The sequence below is a fragment of the Lutjanus erythropterus genome, chromosome 2 (genome assembly GCF_056507025.1).
Source record: "Lutjanus erythropterus isolate fLutEry1 chromosome 2, fLutEry1.hap2, whole genome shotgun sequence".
Lineage (NCBI taxonomy): Eukaryota > Metazoa > Chordata > Actinopteri > Lutjaniformes > Lutjanidae > Lutjanus > Lutjanus erythropterus.
In genome coordinates, this window is record NC_139318.1 from 25,153,033 (window position 1) to 25,175,760 (window position 22,728).

The 22,728-nt window shown below is 41.2% G+C and overlaps 1 protein-coding gene across 1 annotated transcript; it reads left to right on the forward strand.

Moving 5' to 3' along the window:
* The first annotated feature begins 1,936 nt into the window (after positions 1-1,936).
* On the forward strand, positions 1,937-21,945 carry LOC146331686 (msx2-interacting protein). The gene is made up of 15 exons (XM_084734416.1): positions 1,937-2,201; positions 4,179-4,493; positions 7,393-7,869; positions 8,056-8,210; positions 9,176-9,376; positions 9,539-9,690; positions 9,775-9,900; positions 9,999-10,112; positions 10,202-10,315; positions 10,405-10,505; positions 10,691-18,083; positions 19,242-19,310; positions 19,416-19,610; positions 19,695-19,853; positions 20,923-21,945. The coding sequence occupies exons 1-15, from the start codon at positions 2,119-2,121 to the stop codon at positions 21,052-21,054; spliced, it is 9,786 nt and encodes a 3,261-aa protein (XP_084590542.1). The 5' UTR covers positions 1,937-2,118; the 3' UTR covers positions 21,055-21,945.
* Positions 21,946-22,728: the final 783 nt, after the last annotated feature.

Below are 22,728 nucleotides of genomic sequence, written 5' to 3' on the forward strand. Positions count from 1 at the left end.
CTGTCTGGCAAGACTTTTGAGAGAAATGATAAGTTGAAGTCATAAAATAAATCACGGACCCTTGCTCATTTAAGACACAGTCTTACTTGGTCTAGACTATGAGTGAATGTTATCAAAGTTTAGGCAGATTATTCTGGTAACTGACATTTCACAGTAATAAGAATAATAAGGCAATATTTTTTTTTAGTGGTCAGTCTGATTCCAAGGTTGATCAGCATTTGTCCAACACTGACACATTAAAGGACCAGAGTGTAGGATTCATTGGCAACTACTGGTGAGCTTGCAGATTGCAAATGCCTTGTCTCACTCTCCCCTTTGTAGGAGAACATATGGTAACTACAACTTGAGAAAAACTAGAGCCTCGCTGATGTAATATACAGTATGAACCTATACAGGGCTTGCTGCTCAGCTTTGCTCACAATTTTTCCCAGTGGCCATCTGCTGTATTACAGCGAAAAATTCCCTTTTAGTCCAGAAACAAATTTCCCATAAGCCCTCCATAAAATTTTCCCACAGCCAAGAAAGGCAATTTATCTGCGATGTCATCACATTGTGAAGTCTATGGGCCTAGGAGCAACTCATGAGCAGGGCCAGCAGGAGAAACAGCACATCTTCATTGACCTGCATACTGCAGAAGTAAACCCAGAAGATTTTGGACTTTGCACCAGGCAAGCAATTCTCATGGGACTAAACGGGTACCATCTGTGCATCGGGTAGGCTGTCTAGTTCACTATCACACTATCATGTGTGGACCCCACGGAAAAGGACCTGTGCCCTCTGTGGATGCAGATGCAGCTCTCTGCATCAAGAGCCACTCGAGCTCGACATTATTTAGTGGTAAACCTGTATTGATTAACGACGTCAGCATCCAGGTAACATTTTGTTTTAGCTCATCTAAAACAACTGGTTCCGCATGATTTATCTTACAAAATAACATGTTAACTGATGCCGTTTTAAGCTCACTTAACAATTTAAATACTACTTTGCAGTGATGGAGTTTCATTTCAAAACTTCACATGAGTTGAGTGCAGCTTGACCTTCGCTGAGGCTGCATGCGAGCAGAAATTACCAGTTCAGCGTGTGATCTCTCACCGTTTGACTGAACATAAGTGACACTGAATTGGATATATGGAGATGGCAGGACGTCTCCAAAGCAGCTTCATGTGGAAATTTATTTTACATGAAAGTAACACAATACATGAACCACAAATGCAGATATGTAACTGGTTATGTCTTACACTGAAACACCATGAAAACTGGGGAAAAGATTGAACATAAATGTGTGCTTGGGCCACACGCCCACACCCCGATGGTAGCCAGTTAAAAACCAGAAAACTAGAAGGGATACAACACTGACATGACATGATGACCACATCCAGTCTCAGGAAAAGAAAAAATGGGAGTTTTTTTTTTTGTTTTTTTTTGTTATTCGAAATAGAAAATGAAAATCAAAGCATTTTTAAAATCTTGCTTATTCCCTTTTGACCATGACAAAGAAAAACACCTTGTATTTCAATTTAATTTTTTGTATTTTAAAACAAAAATCAAATAACCACTCGATTTTTGGTTTTGTTTCTGAATGCAAAATCCAGTTACCAAAAGATACACGAACCTTACAGACAGTCCTCAGTTTCTAGTTTTAATCTTGTCAGTTTAAACTTGAGGAATAGTTCAGCTTTTATTAAAGAATTTACTTCATTATCTATAAAATACTGGTACACTAAAAGATGATGGGATCTACTTTAATGCTACTGTAATGTTTTCCAATCAATAATCTTGATTACCTTGCAGACAACACCGCTGTAACTCTTGTATGGGCTGCACTTCGATCCGCTTGAGGAAATCGCGTGCTCATATAAAAAATACTGTCGAGCACGCGCAGCACAGGATGCCCAGGAGCGCGCAGCTCGCACCCAAGAGCAGCAGGAGCGCGGATCAAGCGCGTCCCCGTGCACGGATCGAGGACGCAGCAGCTAAAGCTAAACGGCCAGCAGGCTACCAGGCCCAGATTATTCACGGAATCTACCGTCGTTCATTTTGTTCAGGCGGACCTCCGACCGGCAGGGATTAGAAACGTGCCCGATCATATGTGTGTGAAGGGGGGAATAAGAACGCACGATGGTTCGGGAAACCAGACACCTTTGGGTGGGAAATTTACCCGAACATGTCCGAGAGGAGAAAATAGTGGAGCATTTTAAACGGTAGGTTACGCAAGAGAGGGAGCCTGTGTTGGCGAAGCAGCGCGGGCTAAGTGCTGTTCTACGTTAGCTAGCTAGCTACGTTAGCGCTGCTAGCCTGCGACTGATGCTAATGAAGCTAATGTTAGCATTTTTAAGTTTTACAAGTCAGGAGGTTTCATGTTTGCTGCAAGGCTATACTGCAGCACAGCGATACATGTTAATGTGAAATGTTCGGGATATAACCACTTGAGTGTAAATGTTAACGATTTAAGATATTTGGCTAACTTTTGCTAATGGCAGGACCCAAGTAGCTAGGTGTGCTAGCCACCGAGCTACCACCCAACCAACCAAGCAACCAACCATTTTGTGGGAAGTCAAGACGTTTTCATAATCAGTACAAGCCAAACGGCAGCTAACGTTAGCTGGACAGCGGGTCAAATAACATTACATCCCCTGTGTTATTTATAATGTTGTTTCTCTGGTCAACGGTGATGTTAGAGACATATTTAAATGAAAATAATCCAAAATCTGTGACCGATCAGTGCTCCCACCGGACTCATAATCAAATGTAAGCAAGTTGTTGAGCTGCTTGAGGTCGGTAGCCATCACTATGCTTAAACTCGGATAACATTCTCAGTGTTGCTGTCTAATTTGGCCAAGTTGCAAGTAAATTTCAAATCCGGGTTTTCTCCCGCTAACAAGCAAGAGAGCTAACAGCACAAACCTGTATGATTTCCCGTGCTCCCACAAATATTCTAAAGCCATGTAACGTTATATGTCTTTATAGTCTGCTACGTAGGTTAAGGCTACTTATCAACAAACTCATCTGCAACACAACAAACATTACATCCACTCACAGTGACTGGGAGCTATTGCGGTACCACATTACTAGAAGTCTGGTGACAGTTATGTGTTTTGAGGATATGCTTTTTATGGGTGTTAACTTGACATTTGTAATGCGTTAGGTCTTAGAAAGATGTTTGGCTAACATTAGGACTTTGAGGTTGTTTAGAAACGTCAGCACTCCCAACTAGAGTTGTCAGGATACCCGAATTTTAAACTTTCATATAATACTAGTATAAAATAATATTTGATACCTCTTTCGATGCCACAGCAAAAAGAAAATAAATTCCCAGGCACTCAAAGTAGAGTTTGCACACAATGCTGATACACTCACTGGTTGTGCTTCAAGTGAAATTTCAGGCGGGTCAATAAAACAGAACTGAGCTGAGATCTTGAATAAGCAGTGGAATAATTTTTTAATTGCTTCAATACTTTTGATACTATAATTAATGGATATTGTATTGTTTTACGCATGGTATCGAAAACAAGTATCTTAAGTATCAAATACTTTTGACAGCCTTACTCCCAATAATATTTGTAACACCAAGCTAAGTCAGCTTAATGATTACAGTGTTTAAGACAGTTCAGAAAGTTCATTATGTTGTGGTGGCCTGAAAGGAAACCTTATTGGAAACTTGTTTTAGTTTATAATTGGAGGGGAATCATCACTGTTTGTTAGTATTGGTGCCTCTTCTGTTTTATTTGCCTCACTCTGATATAGGGAGAAACATATACACTTACCTGTCATTAGCTGGTGTATATGTATGGATGAAACAGTAATGTGTATTATGATAAATTCCTAACAAGTAGTATTACCTCTTGACAGTTCAGTCATTGTTTACTGTACTGTTTTATTACCACTCTTTAAAAAAACTCACACTAAATGCTGTCCGGTATCAACCAAAGTTAACAATAGTCTCCCAGACACAGAAACAATATGCAACCTCTGTTTTTCTTTTGTTTTGTTTTGTTTTTTGTGTCAGTGAAAACATGGCAGAGGAAATGATGCTATTTCAAATCATTGAGAGATTTTCCAATGTAGGAGTTGGTGAAATGATTTCAGTGTGTGTGTCAGTACTTTCTTTTACATTTTCAGACTGTTTAATCTATGTATATGTAATTTTTTCCTCTTTTTGCATTGTAATTCCCTCTCAGGTATGGGCGTGTGGAAAGTGTTAAGGTGCTGCGGAAGCGAGGGTCAGAGGGTGGTGTTGCAGCCTTTGTGGATTTTGTGGATATCAAAAGTGCGCAGAAGGCTCACAATGCTGTCAACAAGATGGGAGACAGGGACCTTCGGACTGACTACAATGAACCAGGGTCAGTGCCTAGTGCTGTTCGGGGCCTTGAAGACAGCTCCCCCTCGAGCAGTCGAGACGTTACAGGATTCTCTAGGGGAACAGTTGGTCCAGTGTTTGGCCCACCTGTGTCCCTTCACACCAGAGAGGGACGTTATGAACGGAGAATAGATGGGTAAGTGGACACGGCCTCCCCGTAAAATCCAGAGGAATCTAGGTATTGGATAGGTGTAAAACCTAAACACATAGTGGGGTTATTCATGAGGGATATATGCCTCAAGGGGGTTACACAAAGGTAATTAGGGATCGTTCCACTTTTCATCATAATTGACTCGCCTTTCCCACGGGATCTAAGTAAATTAACTACACATTATCATTTGGTAAGGTAACTATAATTCAAGGTTTGACATCTGGTTTGGATATTACATCTGTGAGGAATATCCTGGTGAGTTTTGGATTTATTACATTTTGTGGGAAACTACCTTGGGGAGCTTTTGGATATTTTTTAATACATTTTTCTCCAAAATAACGGATCTAACCTTGATTTTTACTTGGAATCACCTGAAGCTGGAAGTAAATCCCATTATGAAGGATGTACTTTTCTTTGAAGATTATATTCAGGTAATATTTAATTACTTCATGGATCCCCCATCTCGGGTTGTCAATTGTTTTTTTTTTTTACTCTTGGCAACAGCTGATGGTTGGACTACTTTTACCATTTTTTTGCATCCATGGATACGGCCCATTCTGGAATTAAAGTTTTGAACAAGCGGATGGAAGAACTTTATATTTGTTACACATCACAGGAAAGACAGATGTAGTATATATTTCAGTCACTTTAGGATGAGATTATCTATGTATACTAAACACTTTTTGTCACAAATATGGAAGCTATACCAAGAAGACTTTGCAAGAACACTGAGGATCCAAACAACCAACAAGCAAAGTTTGTGGAGCTATTCTTGTTTTGGATTGATGGCCATGAAGACACAGGAAGACCGCATAGTTGGGATGTACCCTCCTGGATGTACACAATACCGATACACCATGTTGGATGTACTGATGTGGACCCTAGTGTGGATAGGTGTAGCTGCCATTCATTTGGATTACTCAAGAGTGGATTTAGCTGCGCGAGGTGTCAGTAAGGAGAAGAACACTCCAACTATGCTACAGAGAGCTGAAGACGACTTTCTCAAAGGAACTTGAAATGCTACTGCAGAAAGATGAAGCCTTCCCACATGTGTGCCTGATAAGATCCATGGATTGTGGAATTATGTCATGCCTGTGAGCTCATGAGGATCTTACGTGCTGTGTTCATAGTGTCTGCGAGTCTACAAGCTTGTGTGACCTTAAGCTACTTGACATTAGTGGAATAAATTTTTGGCCTTTTTTTTTTTTAAATTTACATTCAGCCTAACTTTTGGAGCATACTACTTCATACTACAGGACTGATCCAGTTGGATGTATTTTCCATTCAGGCGCCAGCTTCCTTGTATAGACCACCTGGAATGCGCTGAATTACCCTGAAGTTCATCATCTTTTTTTTTTTTTAATCCATATTTATTCATTAAAGTCTTATGTTTCTATATTTTTTAACCACATCTGAAATCCATAAAGTGGTCCATTTCTGTGATTGTTTTGTTTTTCCCTTTTTCCATCCAGTGAAGAGAATTAAGTAGCCTAACTGTGGATTATACATCAACACTCTACTGGCCTGGTGCTCCACAGTATTTGAAGATATCGTGCAGTGCGAGTCAAGAGAACCGTTTTTGCCTAATTAGATCAATTGATTTTTCCCCTTGGTTTTTCATTCGGGCTCTCACATTCTGACCACCTAGATTTTATTTGGATTAGTTTCGGTAACTTCTTTTCCAAAAGGTTGGTATTGCTCTGCCCTCTGCATATTTTCTTTCTCTAACCTTCCTTAGTGCTTTGTCTAATATTAGGTTTTGCACTGCTTTTATGGAGAAGATTAATTTGAAAAAAAAAATATTTTATAAAATGCATATATAATTTATATATGTATTATTTATTTCTTTATCTAAGTGCCTCTTTTACCAGCATCACCTAAGTACTACAAAGTATTGTATTCACATTTAATAAATTGATCAGAACTCTGCATGGCATTTTAAGTTTCAGTATCACTGAGCTTCTTGATAGGAGACTTGTCCAGTTGAATATTTAAGAGAAGTGTTTTCATTTTCTTATTTTCTGTTTCTTACCAGCAATAGTTCATGAACAGTCAGCCTCTGAAATCAGCTCCCCTGGACACCCAGAGGAGCCAAAGTGTTCAATGCTTTTGTTTTTGCAAATGAAAGTCATTGAAGACTATGAACAGCCTTACTAAATTGTGTTTGTATGAATAGTTCTACAAAATAAAACACAGAGGTTTGTAGCGACTATCAACGTCTGGGGTGGCTTTGTTTCATGTGACTGTTTATGAATTTACAGTTATAGAACATTGTGCTTGTTAGTAGTTTTGTTGCTCTCAGAAAATGAAATGTCATTACAGGTTACTGACAGTGTAGAGATCCAAGCAGCGTTCACATTAGTATTTACAGACAGTGCCAGCATTTGATAGGTTGACCCCATTATGTCATGTCCTGAAAAGTCAAATTATTTGCCTTATTTGTCCAGTTGTGAGCAATTTGGTACTGTTTTTCTAATCATTTTTAAATTGCTTCACCTTGTGAACTCCCAAATGTCACTCAGCATCTCATTATTCTTAGTTGACAAACTGGAACTCCATAGAAGAGACCAGTGTTTGATTTTGATTATAAAAAAAACTGACAGAGACAGGCAAATTAATTGTGCCAATGTAAGAATGACAAGATCTCTACATTTAAAAATGCTGGCACTGCTCTTAATACCAGTAATAAGCTACTTTAATTGACCCCACATCTTATCTGGCCTGCTGTCAGCTGTGCCTCAGCTGTGACCTTGCTGTACCAGCCATTGGGATTTTCATCTATGAATTTAGATACCAGAATAGCTTGAACAGTATTTTTTTCTGCCTTTTTTGTTTAAAACCATAGTAATTATTTGTCCTTCTCTACCCTGTTCTTATTTTACAGTAGCTCAGAAAGCCGTGAACGTGCATATGATCACAGCCCATATGGACACCATGAACGCAGCGGCACTTTCGACAGACAGCGTCACTACAACGCTGATTATTACAGAGATCGTTCTATGTTTGCTGCTGCTGGCCCAGGGAGCAGTGCTATTGGGGGAAGCTTTGAGGCATCAGACCCACATTTTGACTCTAGAATTCGAGACCCCTTTACTCTTACTAATTCTACACGACGTGACCTATACAGAGATGACAGAGGACGACGTGTTGATAGAACGTACCATCACCGTCGGAGTAGATCATCTCATTCCTCACAGTCAAGACACCCTTCCCCACAACGGACCACAGGACAAACCCCCAAAACTCCTCATTCCCCTAAAAGAGCCCCTTTGTCCCCTGGGAGAGGCCCACGATCTCGATCCCGGAGCAGATCTTCAAGCTCGGATTCTGTCAGCAGTACCAGCAGCACGGGCAGTGGCAGGTGTGACATTTGTTTTGTGGTATTAACATGGATTTGTTGACTGGAGGAATACTTTTTGTCAGTGCACAAATCATCTGTGGGTATAAGAAAGCCCTTTATTGATTCACACTGACAAGTGCCTAACCTTTTTTCTCTGGTTTTCTGTTTTTTCTTCTTTTTTGTTTATCTCTAATTTTGTGAAAACAGTGATTCCAACAGCAGCTCGAGTGATGGGTCTCGAGCACGCTCTGTTCAGTCGTCAGCAACACATGCACCAACTCAGTCTTCTATGGTGCTTGACTCAGATGAACCACGTAGGAGCTTTGGAATTAAAGTGCAAAACCTACCAGTCCGCTCCACAGGTGAGTTTCAGCATGGTTTACAGGTGTTAAGTCAGCCTCTTAAAGACTTAAATGGTTGCCAGAGGGTATTATCTAAAAGTAAGCATACAGATTCTTTATCTGGACTACTGTCGTTGTCATTTCTAATGCAGATTATACTGTATACACCAATAGTCTTCAATCTGTGTTCAAGCAGTTGATTTTAATGCAGTTTTATATTCCAGTATCATAACTTATCTATCGGGCACTTTTTCACATGCAAAGACCTGGTAAACAAAATTATACACACCAAGGATATTTTACCTGCTCAGGTAATAAATATACACACTATCAAAGTGTATTTTCCCACTCCTTTTCAATTTTATACATGCTTGGAAATGGGGACTGTATAAAATAGCAATAAAAAGGCAAAATGTGAAATGAAATGCAACTAATTATTCAGTTTTAATCAGCTTTCACTCATGATTTTTGTTTTGATCTTTACTTTGTCTTCTTGTTTCCCTTATTCTATAATCTTTACTGTTGTACTATTTGGTGGTTGGTTGCAATTCATTTTGGATGTGAGCCTACTGGTATACAGGTCACTCTGCTTCTAATATTTCCACTGATGTGCTATTGCCAGTTTACTCAAGTAATTATAGAGTATGTTCCCAGACCTCACTCTTACATTCTGTAACTTTTAGAGCATGAAACTTAAAACATCAAGATCAGGCTTGATTCACTGCTTAAAAAAAAGAAGAAAATAGTATGTTGTATAACAATTTCAATGTAAAATCAGAAATCTAGAAAAGTGGAAGTGGTGAAAGAAAACTAAGAGAGGAGAATTAAGAGAGTCAGCAATATAGAAAACATAATTTCCTTGTCCACTGGTTTATTTATGAAGTCTTACTGAAAGATACACTTAGACAGAGAGAAAACTTGTTCATTATTATGACTTTTGGTACGCTTCTGAAGACGGACATTTGTTTTTGTTTTTCTTTCAACAGACACAAGTTTAAAAGATGGACTTTTCCATGAATTCAAGAAACATGGGAAAGTGACCTCAGTGCAGATCCACGGAGCATCAGAAGACCGTTATGGTTTGGTGTTCTTTAGACAGCAAGAGGATCAAGAGAAAGCTCTCACAGTGTCCAAAGGAAAGCTGTTCTTTGGCATGCTTATTGAAGTCACTGCCTGGAATGGTCCTGGTAAGTGATGACATATATACAGAACAGTAATGTGATAAACACTTGGACACTTTAACATTATTTTCATAAAACTACATCTTTTTGTGCTGATGGTGGAGAATGTGAGCTTGACATTCCATAGTATGTCAGTAACATTAATTAAAAACCTCTCCCTTCCCTCAGAAACAGAGAGCGAAAATGAGTTCAGGCCGTTGGATGGGCGGATAGATGAGTTTCACCCAAAGGCCACAAGGACACTGTTTATAGGCAACCTTGAGAAGACCACCAGTTACCAACAACTCCTGGACATTTTTCAGCGCTTTGGAGAAATTGTGGTATGCTACCATTTGACTAGACTGCACATTGGTATATTTTACATTTCATATGAGTTTCTAATTGTTTTGTCTTTTCTCCTCAAGGACATTGACATCAAGAAAGTAAATGGAGTTCCCCAGTATGCCTTTGTGCAGTATTCTGATATTGCCAGTGTCTGTAAGGCCATTAAGAAGATGGATGGAGAATATCTGGGGAGCAACAGACTTAAGGTAGTGTTTTAACAGTAAACAAAAGAAACATCTATGATCAGATTTTCAATTTAATGTATTCTGTTTCTATAAAATGCATATTCTGTTTCTCCTTGAAGCTTGGGTTTGGGAAGAGTATGCCCACAACGTGTGTTTGGCTTGATGGTTTGGCAACCAGTATTACAGAGCAATACCTCACTCGGCACTTCTGCCGCTATGGGCATGTAGTTAAGGTAAGGCATTTCTGTTGCTTCATTAGCAGCTTTAGATTTTATTGCAGTGTAGTCTCCAACATTCTTAATGTTTTTATTTTCTTTTTTAGGTTGTGTTTGATAGGTTGAAAGGGATGGCCCTCATCTTGTATAACAACACAGATTTTGCTCAGGCAGCTGTAAGGGAGACTAAAGGCTGGAAGATTGGTGGCAATAAAATAAAGGTAAGCTAACATTTATTGGAATGATTTGTGAAAAGTGTTTTTCATGTGTGTATGTATTTGTGCTTTAACAACTTATTTATTTATGAAAGGTGGATTTTGCAAGCCAAGAGAGCCAGATGGCATTCTACCGATCTATGCAGGCATCTGGTCAAGACATTAGAGACTTCTATGAAATTCCTCCTGAACGACGGTGAGTTGCCTCTATTGTTTTTTTTGCATGCAACTGATAATGTTAACAACTAAGTATAATATTAATTTAAAATGATACAAATTTATCAGTACATGTAATTTGTAAGATGGATCTTTTGAACAGTTCTTTCTAATGACACAGAATTCATTGCTTTTCTCTAACTTCTCTCTCCATTCACTCTACAGAGAGGATCGCAGACCTCCATACCATGAATTTACAGCAGAAAGGGCTTACTATGAGAATATACGAACCCCTGGCCTCTATCCAGAGGATGCTCGAAGAGACTATGCTGCTCGCAGCAGAGACCGTTTTCCTGAACTGGAACACTATCAGGGGGACCACTTTGACCCACGATATCATGAAGACCCAAGAGACTATAGGGACTACAGAGACCCCTTTGAGCAAGACATCCGAAAATACACATATATTCAAAGGGAGCGGGAAAGGGAGCGAGAACGGTTTGAGGCTGACCGCAGCAGGTGGAGCCCTTCACATCCAAGGCGACCTGTTACTCCCACAGTATCGCCTTCACCTTCTGAACGTGCTCCCAGAGAATCTGAACGACGAGTGTACAGCCAGTCTTCAGAGCGCAGTGGCAGTGTGAGTTCAATGTCACCACCGCACTTTGACAAATCAGAAAAGACTCTGCTGGAACATGCCTCAAAGAGTGACAAGAGTGAAAAGAGCAGTCAGCCAGATCGTGTGGCAGGTGCTGAGAAAACCAAACGTGCAAAACGCAAGGAGAAAGGTGAGAAAGACAAGGCTGAGAAGATTAAATCAAGGAAAGCAAAGGGGCAGTCCCCATCCAACCCACTACCTGAATCAGAGCTTGAGACTGGTTTTGATGGAGGGTCTGGAAGAGGAAGGGGATCAGACCAAGATGCTCATGAGAGGCAGAAATGTAAGGGGGATAGTGACTCTCTTACTGGAAATCAGTTGTCAGCTGCTCATCATGATTCAGTAAAAACTGAAAGATCTGAAATGAGTAAAGGCGAGAATTCAGACTTGGATGGAAAAACTCGACTCAAGAAACATTTGAAGTCCGATACTGGAAGTGATGGGAAAGATTCATCAGTGGATTCGGATCGCCTTCTTGCAAGAAAAAGGCGTTTTGCTGATTCTGGTGGAAGGACTATTCGTCAGAAAAGAAGTAGACACGAAGAGGAGGATGGTATTCAGTCATCTGACTTTGCTAGTGCCACATATTTAAAAGAGTCAGACACTGACAAACACAAAGACTCACAACGAAGAGACTCAAGACTGAAAACTGATAAAAGTGGCACTCAGAGGGATGGTCAAGAGGACCTTAGAGGACAAAGAGAGAAGTCAGAGGGATCTTTGGACCCACTGGAGTCAAAACGACATCCAGGCCACACTTCATCCAGAAGGTTTTCACATGAGGGAATTACAGAGCAAAGCAGTATCAGAGAACAAGAACACCATGCTGCTTTCAAATTTGGTACTCAGAATGCTGACACCGACAAAAATGCGAAGAACAAGGAAGACCACGTTGACATTGATCTTTCTCAGAGTTATCGAAAGCAAATGGAGCAAAATAGGAGGTTGCACCAGCAGCAACAGCAGCGGGAGTCTGACAAACTTGACAAACCAGGAAGTCCCCAAGGAAGTGAAACGGAAGACTTGGAACATCGTAGTCTCGTGCATGAGGTTGGTAAACCACCTGAGGATGTCACTGATAATTTCCCATCTCACAAACTAAAGAAACTAGACCAATTTGACACTGACTCTGGGATTAAGAGGGAGCGTGTCTACAGGAGCTTCAGACAAAAAAGTGAAGATCCTGACTGGAACAACACCACCTCTCCAGGACATCAGCACTTCTCTCACCATGCAGATGAGGACTTTGTGGATCCTTCTCATAAGGAGTTAAGTAGAATTGAGGAAAAAATTCACCCAGATTTGGAGCTATTGGTCAAAAGAACACATAACACACAGGTTAACAAGCCAAACACTCCGTTACTCAGTGTGGAAGAAGAGCGACAAAAGAGATGGGAGAGCAGAGTTAAACAAGATTTGCTACCTGACCTGAACTTTTCTAGAAGTCTTAGTAAAAACATTCACAATCGCAAGCGTTTGGAATATGGCATTTGGCATGACTTGGAGCCTGGGGAAGTACGATCCGACCCTGAGGAGGAGAGAGAGCCCAAACCCCACTCTCCTGTCCCTTCAACATCTATGCCTTTTTCAGAGAGACCAAGGGTGGACAGGTTCTCCCAAGATCCCAAGCTAGCACACCTCGAAAGGAACAAATTCTACTCCTTTGCACTTGACCAGACCATCACACCTGATACAAAGGCTCTGCTTGAACGTGCAAAATCTCTCTCGTCTTCCAGAGAAGATAACTGGTCATTTTTAGACTATGATTCTCACTTTGCAAGTTTCCGCAACAGGAAGGATACTGAGAAGGTAGAATCGACACCTCGACCTACACCCCCCTGGTACATGAAAAAGAAAAAGATTCGAAGTGGATCTGAAGACAAACTTGATGACAGGAAGGAGGAGCCTAAGCCAGAGGAACAGGAACGCCGGGAACTATTTGCATCCCGCTTCCTTCACAGCCCTGTCTTTGAGCTAGACTCCAGACGACTTCAGCACTTGGAACGCAAACATGAAGAACCTGAGCATGCACAAAATCAACAACCTGGTCAGCAAGGGACGGTAGACGGTGAACTTGATTCAGGGCCAGTTGTCCTTTTCCATAGTCGTTTTTTGGAACTTACACGACTACAACAACAGAAGAACAAAACCCAACAGCTGCAAGAGGCAAAAGGAGACACAATGCTCATGGAAGAGAATAAAGTGGAAAAGGCACCTGTTCAAGAGCCACAACCCTCACAGTCACCTGAAACAACAGAATCTATTAGTGAGCCAGAAATTAAACCCATTAGTCCTGCTGAGGAGGTGATTTCTGAACCCAGACTCACACCTTCTTCTGTTACCCAATCTGTGGTCAAGGACTTTGCTCCACCAGAAGAGAAATCTGTTGCGTCAAATCCAGCCCCTGATCCATATTCACAGGTGTCTCTCATAAAGGAAGAGGTAAAGGAAGAGGTAAAAGATAATGAAACTGTTGTACCCGTACGCCACCCACCAATTGAGACATCATCTGATTCTGAAACTGCACCAATAGCAGCACCTGAACCCAGTTACTCGGTGGATAGATGTAAACTTTCTCCAACTGAAGGGAAACTGGATATTGTTACTGAGGATGTAAAACCTCCATCTCCAGAAAAGCCACCTCGTCGGGATTCTCATGATGAATTTGTAAGCAGTTCAGAGGCAGAGTTGGATCCTGAGAGCACACAACCAGAAGTGCCTGAAGCCACTAGCCCCGTACCACTCAGTCTTCCAGAGGAAATGGATATAGTCAAGAAAGAGACCCATTCTACTTGCAAGGCAGTAGCAGAGCCCGAGGGAGAGAAGCTTGTACAGACGCCTATTGATAATGACACAGATAATGAGCCAATCTCACCTCAGAAAGAGCATAAACCAAAAGAAATTAAAAATAAAAAGTCCAAACAATCCCCTGCTCAAGTTACTCCAGTTGCCCCCATACCTACCACTGGTTCTGAGAAACAAGCAACACGCAAGAGTGAGCGCATTGACAAAGAGAAGCTGAAACGGGGGTCATCCCCAAGAGCTGAACCCAAGTCCACAGGAAAATCTCCTATTCATGGATCAGATCCTGATCCAATGGAGCAGAGCATACCATTAAGCAGAGCAAGACGAAGAAATGTTAAATCTGTATATGCTACCCCAGTTGAAGATGATGCGCCAGTTCGTTCGGGGAAGGAAATAACAGAGTCACCACGCTCTGCACGAAAGCGAGGTACAGACAAAGATGCAACACAACAGCAAAATATCGAACATGATCCACCTGCTCCAACCCCTGCAACTAAACGGGGTCGCCCTCCCAAGAATCGCAGACAAGGTGAAGAGAATACAACAGTAAAAGTAGAAAAGTCAAAAATGGATAATAAAGACACAGATTCAAATGAATCAGAGAGTGGTGAACGAATTCCAAGAGTGTCAAAAGGTAAAACATCCCCTCATGGCACAAAGAGTTCATCAAATCAGACGTCTACAGTAATAGGATCTGGATCAACTAAGAAGGGGGAAAAAACTGAGGTGACTGAGAATGATGATCAGGAAATGGATTTAACAGATGAAGATTCTTTGGCTTTGCAAGACCCATCAAATTCATGTAAAGAAGATCCATCAATAAAAGCTGACCAGGAGAAAGACAAACAAGGAAGAGAACTTGGCAGAGATAAAGATGTTCTCCAAGAAAAGGCTTGTGAGGGTAAATCAAATGGGAAAGAGACCGATTCCCCAGTCTTAGAGGAGAAACCCACATTGGAAAAAGAAAGGATTGGTAGAGGAAAAACCAAGCTGACAAGGACTCCTAAATCTCCTGTCCTCAAGAACCTCAAAATCCGACTAAATGTCACAGAGGTGAAAGATCTCCTCCAGTTAGGGGATGATGAGCTGGGGAATCAAGAGGAATCTTCAAAAAAGTTGAGACCTGGTGAGCACAGTGAGCATGTTTCAAAGTGCACTAATGCTAACAGAGGAGGCTCCAACAATGAGGAAAAGGAAAATGACACTTTGGAAAAAAAGGAGCTCCTGGAAACACCAAAAAGCTTAATTTCACAGGAGCTGGAATTGGAGCAGGCTGTGAAGAACATTGCTGAACTTACAGATCCAGCTTTTCCAACAGAACCTCCACCGCCACCTGTTGCGCCTACAGAAGTAAAAAGTGACCCAGAGGAAGAAAAACCTTCTAACCCTGCTAGCGAGACAGAACTTATGGCGGCTATTTACTCAATAACTGCTAAGGAAGCAGCTGTACCCTTACCTCAGGCTCCTCCACCAAGTGCAGATGTAGGTTCAGAACCTGAGATGCAAGACTTCATTCAGCCTGCAAAAGAAGATGAACCTGAAACAAATACCCCTGCTATGCAGGAGGAGCCGGTCTTCCCAACCACCCCTAAAAAGGGCGCTAAGGGAAGACCTAAACGTGCAAAAGCCCAAAAGCAAGTAAGAAAAGATTCAAAGGAAGGACCTTCAATAACTGAGGAGGCAACTCCTTTAACAGATAACACAGCTTCCAGTGTAAAGATTGTTCCTGAAACAACTCCATCAGCAGCAACTGCTGCAGTCATTACTCCTACTACTTGGAAGTCAGAACCTGAGACTTCAGTTGTCAAGGCAACAGATATAAATGCAGAGTCAGAGTCATCTTCTGAAGAACACATTCAGCATCTTAAATCCGTTAACCCCCAGTCTAAAAGTCCCATATGCCAAAAGCCTCAACAGGTGCCACCTGAGTGCGCCTCCCCTTCCCTGTCTCCATTAGCCAACAGGCCTAATATCAGACCTATTCAACCGACACATCAAACAACTAGAACTCCTGTTTCTCCACCAGATTGGCGCCACCAGACTAAAGATGCAGGAGCCTCCTCTTCACCAGTCATGCCATTGGCATCCAAGGAAAACCAGCCTTTACCCTCTGAGTCTGAAAACATGGATATCGATCATGGCACAAGTGATTTGAGACAGATTCTTATGAAACACAAAAATATGTCACTGCAAGGCAGTAGTTCAGTTGCTAATAATCTGCTCACCCTGCGAGATCAGAATCCATCTGAAAGTAATACTCCATCAGCTGTTGTGCCAAATAAGTCACCACTACCTGATAGCAGAATGCCAGCTCATCCAGCTCCATCTATTGTTCGACCACCAGCCTCCCTACCATCTCCTGAGACAAAGTCTGTAATCTCTGTTATTGCCTCCACTGCAACCTCTGTCATCAGTCGTGTTTGCAACCCTCCTGAGCCTGAGGACAAAGTAAGCATTAACATTGCAAATCCCTGTGTGGACATGGCTCTGCCTAAACCACCCTATAGGCCGAGTAAAGATGACACAGGATCATACCATGGTCCACCTGTTGGTGATGAGGTGGGAAGTGCTGCACGATTCATTGTTGAAAGTCCCACTCTTGGTACAGGATCTTGCCCAGGTCTGAGAGTAAATACATCTGAAGGAGTGGTAGTATTGAGTCACTCAGGCCAGAAAACAGAGGGACCACAGAGGATTAGTGCAAAAATAAGTCAGATCCCACAAGCAACAGCAGGTGACATGGAATCCCAGCAGCTGGTATCCATGCCCCAGATAAAACAGGAAATGTATGGTCATTCCCATTCAGGACTTCAAAAGGGACCTTCATCGCAGACAGATCATGGGCATCCTGGTAAGATGCAGTCAACTTTGTCTTCTATGAAACAAGAAGGAGCTGGTTTGGAAAAGATGGAATCTCCTTACCAATCTGGACCTCAAGGTGTAGTGAAGCGTATCACACAGGGTAATCCACAAGTAATGAGTTACCATCAAGAGTACTTGCCAATAAAGAAGAAAATGGATGGTGCTGATCCTCACAGTGCAGATGGAGCTAAACCACCTTGGACCTCTACAATAAGTCCTGCAATAAGCCCCCATTTGCCTTCTCCACCTGGCAACCATGTAGGTTTTGTTACAACGGCTGGTGACAGAGCTCCATCCCATATAAGTGGAGTGAAACAAGAACCACGATCCCCTCGCAAGTCAGGTCACCCACACTCTCCATTTACTAAAGTGTCCTCACCCATAGGCTCCTCATCACCCAAGGGCATACCAGTGATGTTGCCCACTGGCCTTCCTGCCATGCAGCAGTTTATTTCTGGTGTACACCATCCAGAGCAGTCAGTTATCATGCCACCTCACAGTGTGCCTGGAGGCTTAGGACGGATGTCTCCTCACCGTGTTACCCCATCAATTCCAGTGGGTCATCTTGTCCAAGGAGATGTTCGGGTCAATACTCCACCTCTTTCTGTGATGAGCTATGGGATGCATAGTGAGCCTCTTGCCTCTCCCTGGTCTGGTCCCATGCAGCCTCGTCCCACCTCACCCCAGGCTGTTGGCAGAGACAAGGTTCTCAAGGTAAACCCTGGTTCTTTGAGGAGTCTTGAGGGGGAACAGGAAGACACTAGGCGCTTCCACCAGGCTCCAGGAAGACAATCTGCCACACAGCTAAAACCGGAGACTATGCAGTCAGATCCTCGGGGGCCATTGCGAAGCAGTGTTCCATTGGAAACATACATGGCACAAAGAGATATGCGTGTGCTCTTGCACCAACAGGGAGAGCGTTTGGCCACAGACCCTCATTCTGGACACATTCAAGAGACTCTTCCCCCATCTTCAGCACCTTCTAGTCTACCCTTATCCTTGTCTCCAAGAGCACACGTTTTGCCTAAAAGTGTGTCTGAGAAGGATCTAACAAAGCCATTAGAGGCAAAGAGGCCACACTCCCCGCTACCTAAAGATGGAATGATGGGGATCCGACAATCTGGGCAAGCAGTGGCATCTCCCCAGAGAGTTCAGCTAATAACACCAGGATCCAGTGGTTCATTCCCAGAGTACTCAGGGATGTACTCTAACCCAAGAGGCATCCATTCTCAGATACCAGAGTCATCTCCTGTTGGACTGAACCAGCCACCGCTGAGTGTCACACCAACCATGGTGAGTTCATTGCACTTGACACTAGTTCGTTAGGTACGCTTTGCCAAAACTAATGACGTCTATAAAACATTAGTCTTGCAATGAATCCTACCTTCATGAAGTTTATAATGTTCAGGTGTTTTTAAAAATTACTGTTTAAAGGAACAGTCTACCCCCAAATCAAATAAATATATTTTCCTTTCACCTGAAGTGTTGTTAATTCAACTAATAGAATTGCTGAATTTTGGAGATACCTGTCTGCATTCTCTCAAATATAATGAAAGCTGATGGATACTTCTGGTGCTCAAAATGCAAAAAAAATAAATTTTAGAAACTCAAAAGCAATCTCTCTTTCCAAAAATCATGACCTGGTTACTCGCAGACCTTGTTGTGAGTAGTTTCATGTAGGAACTATTTTCTTTCTCCCAAACAACACCTATGAACTGTATCACCATGCAGAAGGTGGTGTACATCTACTAATGGATGAGAGGTTACAGTTCAGCCAGTGAGAATGCTATTAATGTTTACAGCCTGTGCTGTCACAGACGCAAGCCTTTAATACATGAGTAGATGCACACTTCTTTCTGTGCAGTGATTTGGTTGGTGGATGGTAGAAGGAAAGTTGTTCCTACGTGAAACTGCTCACAACAAGGTCTGTGGATTATCTGGATTTCTGGAAAGAGACATTGCTGTTGAGTTTTTTTAAATGCATTTTTGGTAATTCAAGCACTACAAGCTGAGTTTGATCAAAGTTTATTTATTAGGATAAACCCCTTGAGATGTATCATCTTGTTTTCGAGGCGGCCCCAAAGTGCCATGTAGTTTCATTGTATTTAAGCAAAAGCACACATTTCTATGGCTGATATCTCCAAAGCTCAGCAACTCACCAAAAAGATCCAGATGGATAAGTGACACTAAAGGTAAGAGGAAATATGTGTAGTTTTGATTTGGGGGTGAGCTGTTCCTAAAATAGGGGTGTTGCTTTAACTTTCTGGTAATTTTAAAGGCCGTGATTTGTGATGGTGTTTAATTGTTTGGCATATAGTGAGAGGGTTTTCTAATATTCAGTCTAATCCTAACTTTCTGTAATATAAATGGGGCATTTCCTGCCCACTGGCCACTATCTTCATGTTACAGAAACTGTTCCTGACACATTACACTACTTTGTCAAATCCTTAGGGTGCAGACCTCCAGGCAAAACCAGATGGCAAGATGACGCAGCCAGTTAATATGGTGCAGTTGCTCCAGGTAAGACAAACTAATCACAACAGTTTAAATTGTCCACACCATTCTTTGAACAAGAGCTGGTTTTGTCTGACATACTTGTCTTTGTTTTGTCTCACGTTTGAACAGAAATACCCCATTGTGTGGCAAGGCCTGCTGGCACTGAAGAATGACACAGCTGCAGTCCAGTTGCACTTCGTCTGTGGCAACAAAGCTTTGGCTCATCGATCACTGCCGCTACAAGAAGGAGGCGCATTGCTTCGGATTGTCCAGAGAATGAGACTAGAGGCTTCACAATTGGAAAGTGTAGCACGAAGAATGACAGTACGTGTCTTTGGTCATAGCCCTCTGAATTATTTTGCATTGAATGCAGTTTGGTAACTACATTTGCCTTTTTTCTGTCTACAGGGGGACAGTGACTTCTGTCTTCTTCTTGCTCTGCCATGTGGACGTGATCAGGATGATGTCCTAAACCAAACTCAAGCTCTTAAGGCCGCTTTCATCAACTATTTGCAGACTAAATTGGCTGCTGGTATCATCAATATTCCCAACCCAGGTTCCAATCAGGTGAGACATGATTGATATGTGTAAAGGTGTCTCTCTGTAGGCTAATCTTTTTTTTTTTTTAATCTTTTATAATTTAAATCTTTAAACTGTTATAACTTGTATGTATCCTTCATGTGTGACCTTTACATTCTCCTTAAAACTAATATCTTGCTGTGTCATTGCACAAACAATGCGCATGAGCAGAGGATGGCTTATTGAATTAGCTTATGAAACAGAACCAGATTTAATCTGTTTCAAAAAGTGAAGTCAGAGCTGATACAAGTCAAGATGGGGTTTATTTTCATGATTTTGAAACACAGACCCGAGAATCAATTCACGGTGATTGACAGAGTGGAACAAGAGTAGTATATTTAAGTATGGATGTAGATGTAAGAAGCAACATGCCAACTTTGATGCATCGGAATTTGTCATGTATCAAGCTAAAATGTCAAACATACTGGTTCGAACTTCTCAAATGTCAGGATCTGACACTTTTCTTTGGCACATATGATAAAAACCTGCACATTTAAATTGAACATTTTTGGATTTTTGAGTATTAGCTGTATAAAACAAGCTATCAAAATAGATAAGTTTGTCATGTGGGAAATTTTAACTTGCATGTTTTGCATTTAATTGTCTGAATGTGTAATCAAGAAAATAATCGGCAGATTAATAGATAATGAATATATAAAGAGAGCGATTTATGATAAAAAGAAGTCTGCATATCATTTCATATTTTGCTCGATCATTTATTTCAATCGCCCTAGAATATATACAGTGTATCTTCATACTGCACAGCCCTATCAAGTTTGACATGAACTGTAACTGACCTAATTTTCACAGTGTAGCAGTAAGGGGAAACCTTCGAGGATGAACTTGTAACACTTGTAACACAGGTTAAGCCTGAAATGAAGCTAAAAGCTGAAATCTAACCTGACCAGTACCCGGCTAGTCTTGATGGAGAAGTTTCCATGATACTATTAAAAGTCAGACTAACTGTAATCTTGCTTTATGAAACACTCTCTGGCATCAACTCTGTTGGTTTTCTGGCACTTCTCATGACTAATTGAGGTTGTCTCTGTTTTCCCAGCCTGCCTATGTGCTACAGATTTTCCCACCGTGTGAATTTTCCGAGAGCCACTTATCCCAGCTTGCCCCCGACCTCCTCAACAGGATCTCCAGCATCTCACCACACCTCATGATTGTCATCACCTCTGTGTAACCTTCACTGCTGGGAACTGTCCAATCTATGGATGTTCTCACTGATGAGCCTCAGGAAACCAGAGGATTATGAGAATATGTTTTTTTTTTCCTGGACACAATGGGAATGTGTAGGATGTACCCTATCGACTTTTTGCTTCTTTTTTTTTCCTCCCATCAAGTCTTTTTTTTTCCTTTCGTCACTCTGGTATTTTTGTCCTTCTCAAAAGAACTCAGGGATGGACCAAACCAGAATCAGTCTTATTTGACCATTTCTCTGCTGTATTTCTATTTATTGGAGTTTTATTTTAATCTTCGGAGATGCTCGATGAACAAGAATGAGTGACTATTTGGGTGGCCTTTTTTCTTTTGTCTTTTATTGATTGTCATATTCATTTCTCCACAAGAGAGGATCATAGAAGCTGTTGTGCCACAATGGCTAAAAAAGACATTTCAACATATAATTTTAAATAATTATGTACAGACTTCCTCGCCCAGGCTTTCTTTAGACGAGGAAGAATTAACTTGTAAAACTATGGAGACCCTGTAGAGGACCACGTTCGTTTAACAGCTCCTTTAATTCCACCAGCTCTGCTCATTTTCTCACACTACTGAAGCAGTTACACCTGCCTTTGCATTGAACAAGCTACAGTATGATTTGGGAGTTTTTGAATACAGGACTTTGTAAATATTTTAAATATTTAAACTTTGACAATGGAACTCGGGACACCTCGACAGAGGCTTGAACTCTGGGACATGCCAGGACGCAGAGTGTGGAAATTTAGATGGATATCCTTGATTTTTGGGTGTAAATACTTGTAACACAAGAAGGTTGGCAAACTCTCCTGTGGAGTCTGCTGATGGCACTTCATATTTTGTAACTCCAAATAAAACAAACTCCAGAAAACTTGAATACTTAAGATATAGTCCTTTTTTTAATTTTTTTAATGATGTGTTATTTGGCAAGAATGTTCATTTTTAATGAGTTAAACTTCTGATTTCACTCACTTTTATACTCAAGACACGCCTTTAACAAACAATTTTAAACTTAAATTCCATACCATACAACAAAGGTTTTAAAAGTCCAGTGTGTCAGATTTACAGCGGTTTATTGTCAGAAATGTAATCTAATATACATAAGTATGTTTTCATTAATTTATAATCACCTGAAAATAAGAATTGTGTTTTTGTTACCATAGAGTGAGTCGTATATATCTATAGAGGGTGCAGGTTTTCTCCTGCAGAGTCTGCAAATCAAACACTGAATCTATAGAGGGCCTTTTGTGAGTTTCATGGGCACTGCAGGTTTTCCTTCACATTTGGAAAAGGAGGCTAAGGTGAGTTGGTTGCAGTCTGAAACCTCACTGCTAGATGCCACTAAATCCCACACACTGGTTCTTTATACAGGGTTCTTAAAGGGACAGTTCAGCCCCAAATCAAAAATACATATTTTTTCTTTACCTGTAGAGCTATATATCTATTTAGATTGTTTTGATGTTAGTTGTGGAGATGTGGGCCATTGAGATTTCTCCCTTCTCTCCAATAAAGAAATCAGGACTCGGTAACTCAAGATAATCCACAGACTTTGTTGTGATCTGTTTCATTTAGGAGCAATTTTCTTTTTAAAAAAATTACATTTACCAACTGTAACACTGCACAGAAAGAAGTGGGCATCTACTCATAGATGCGAAGCGCG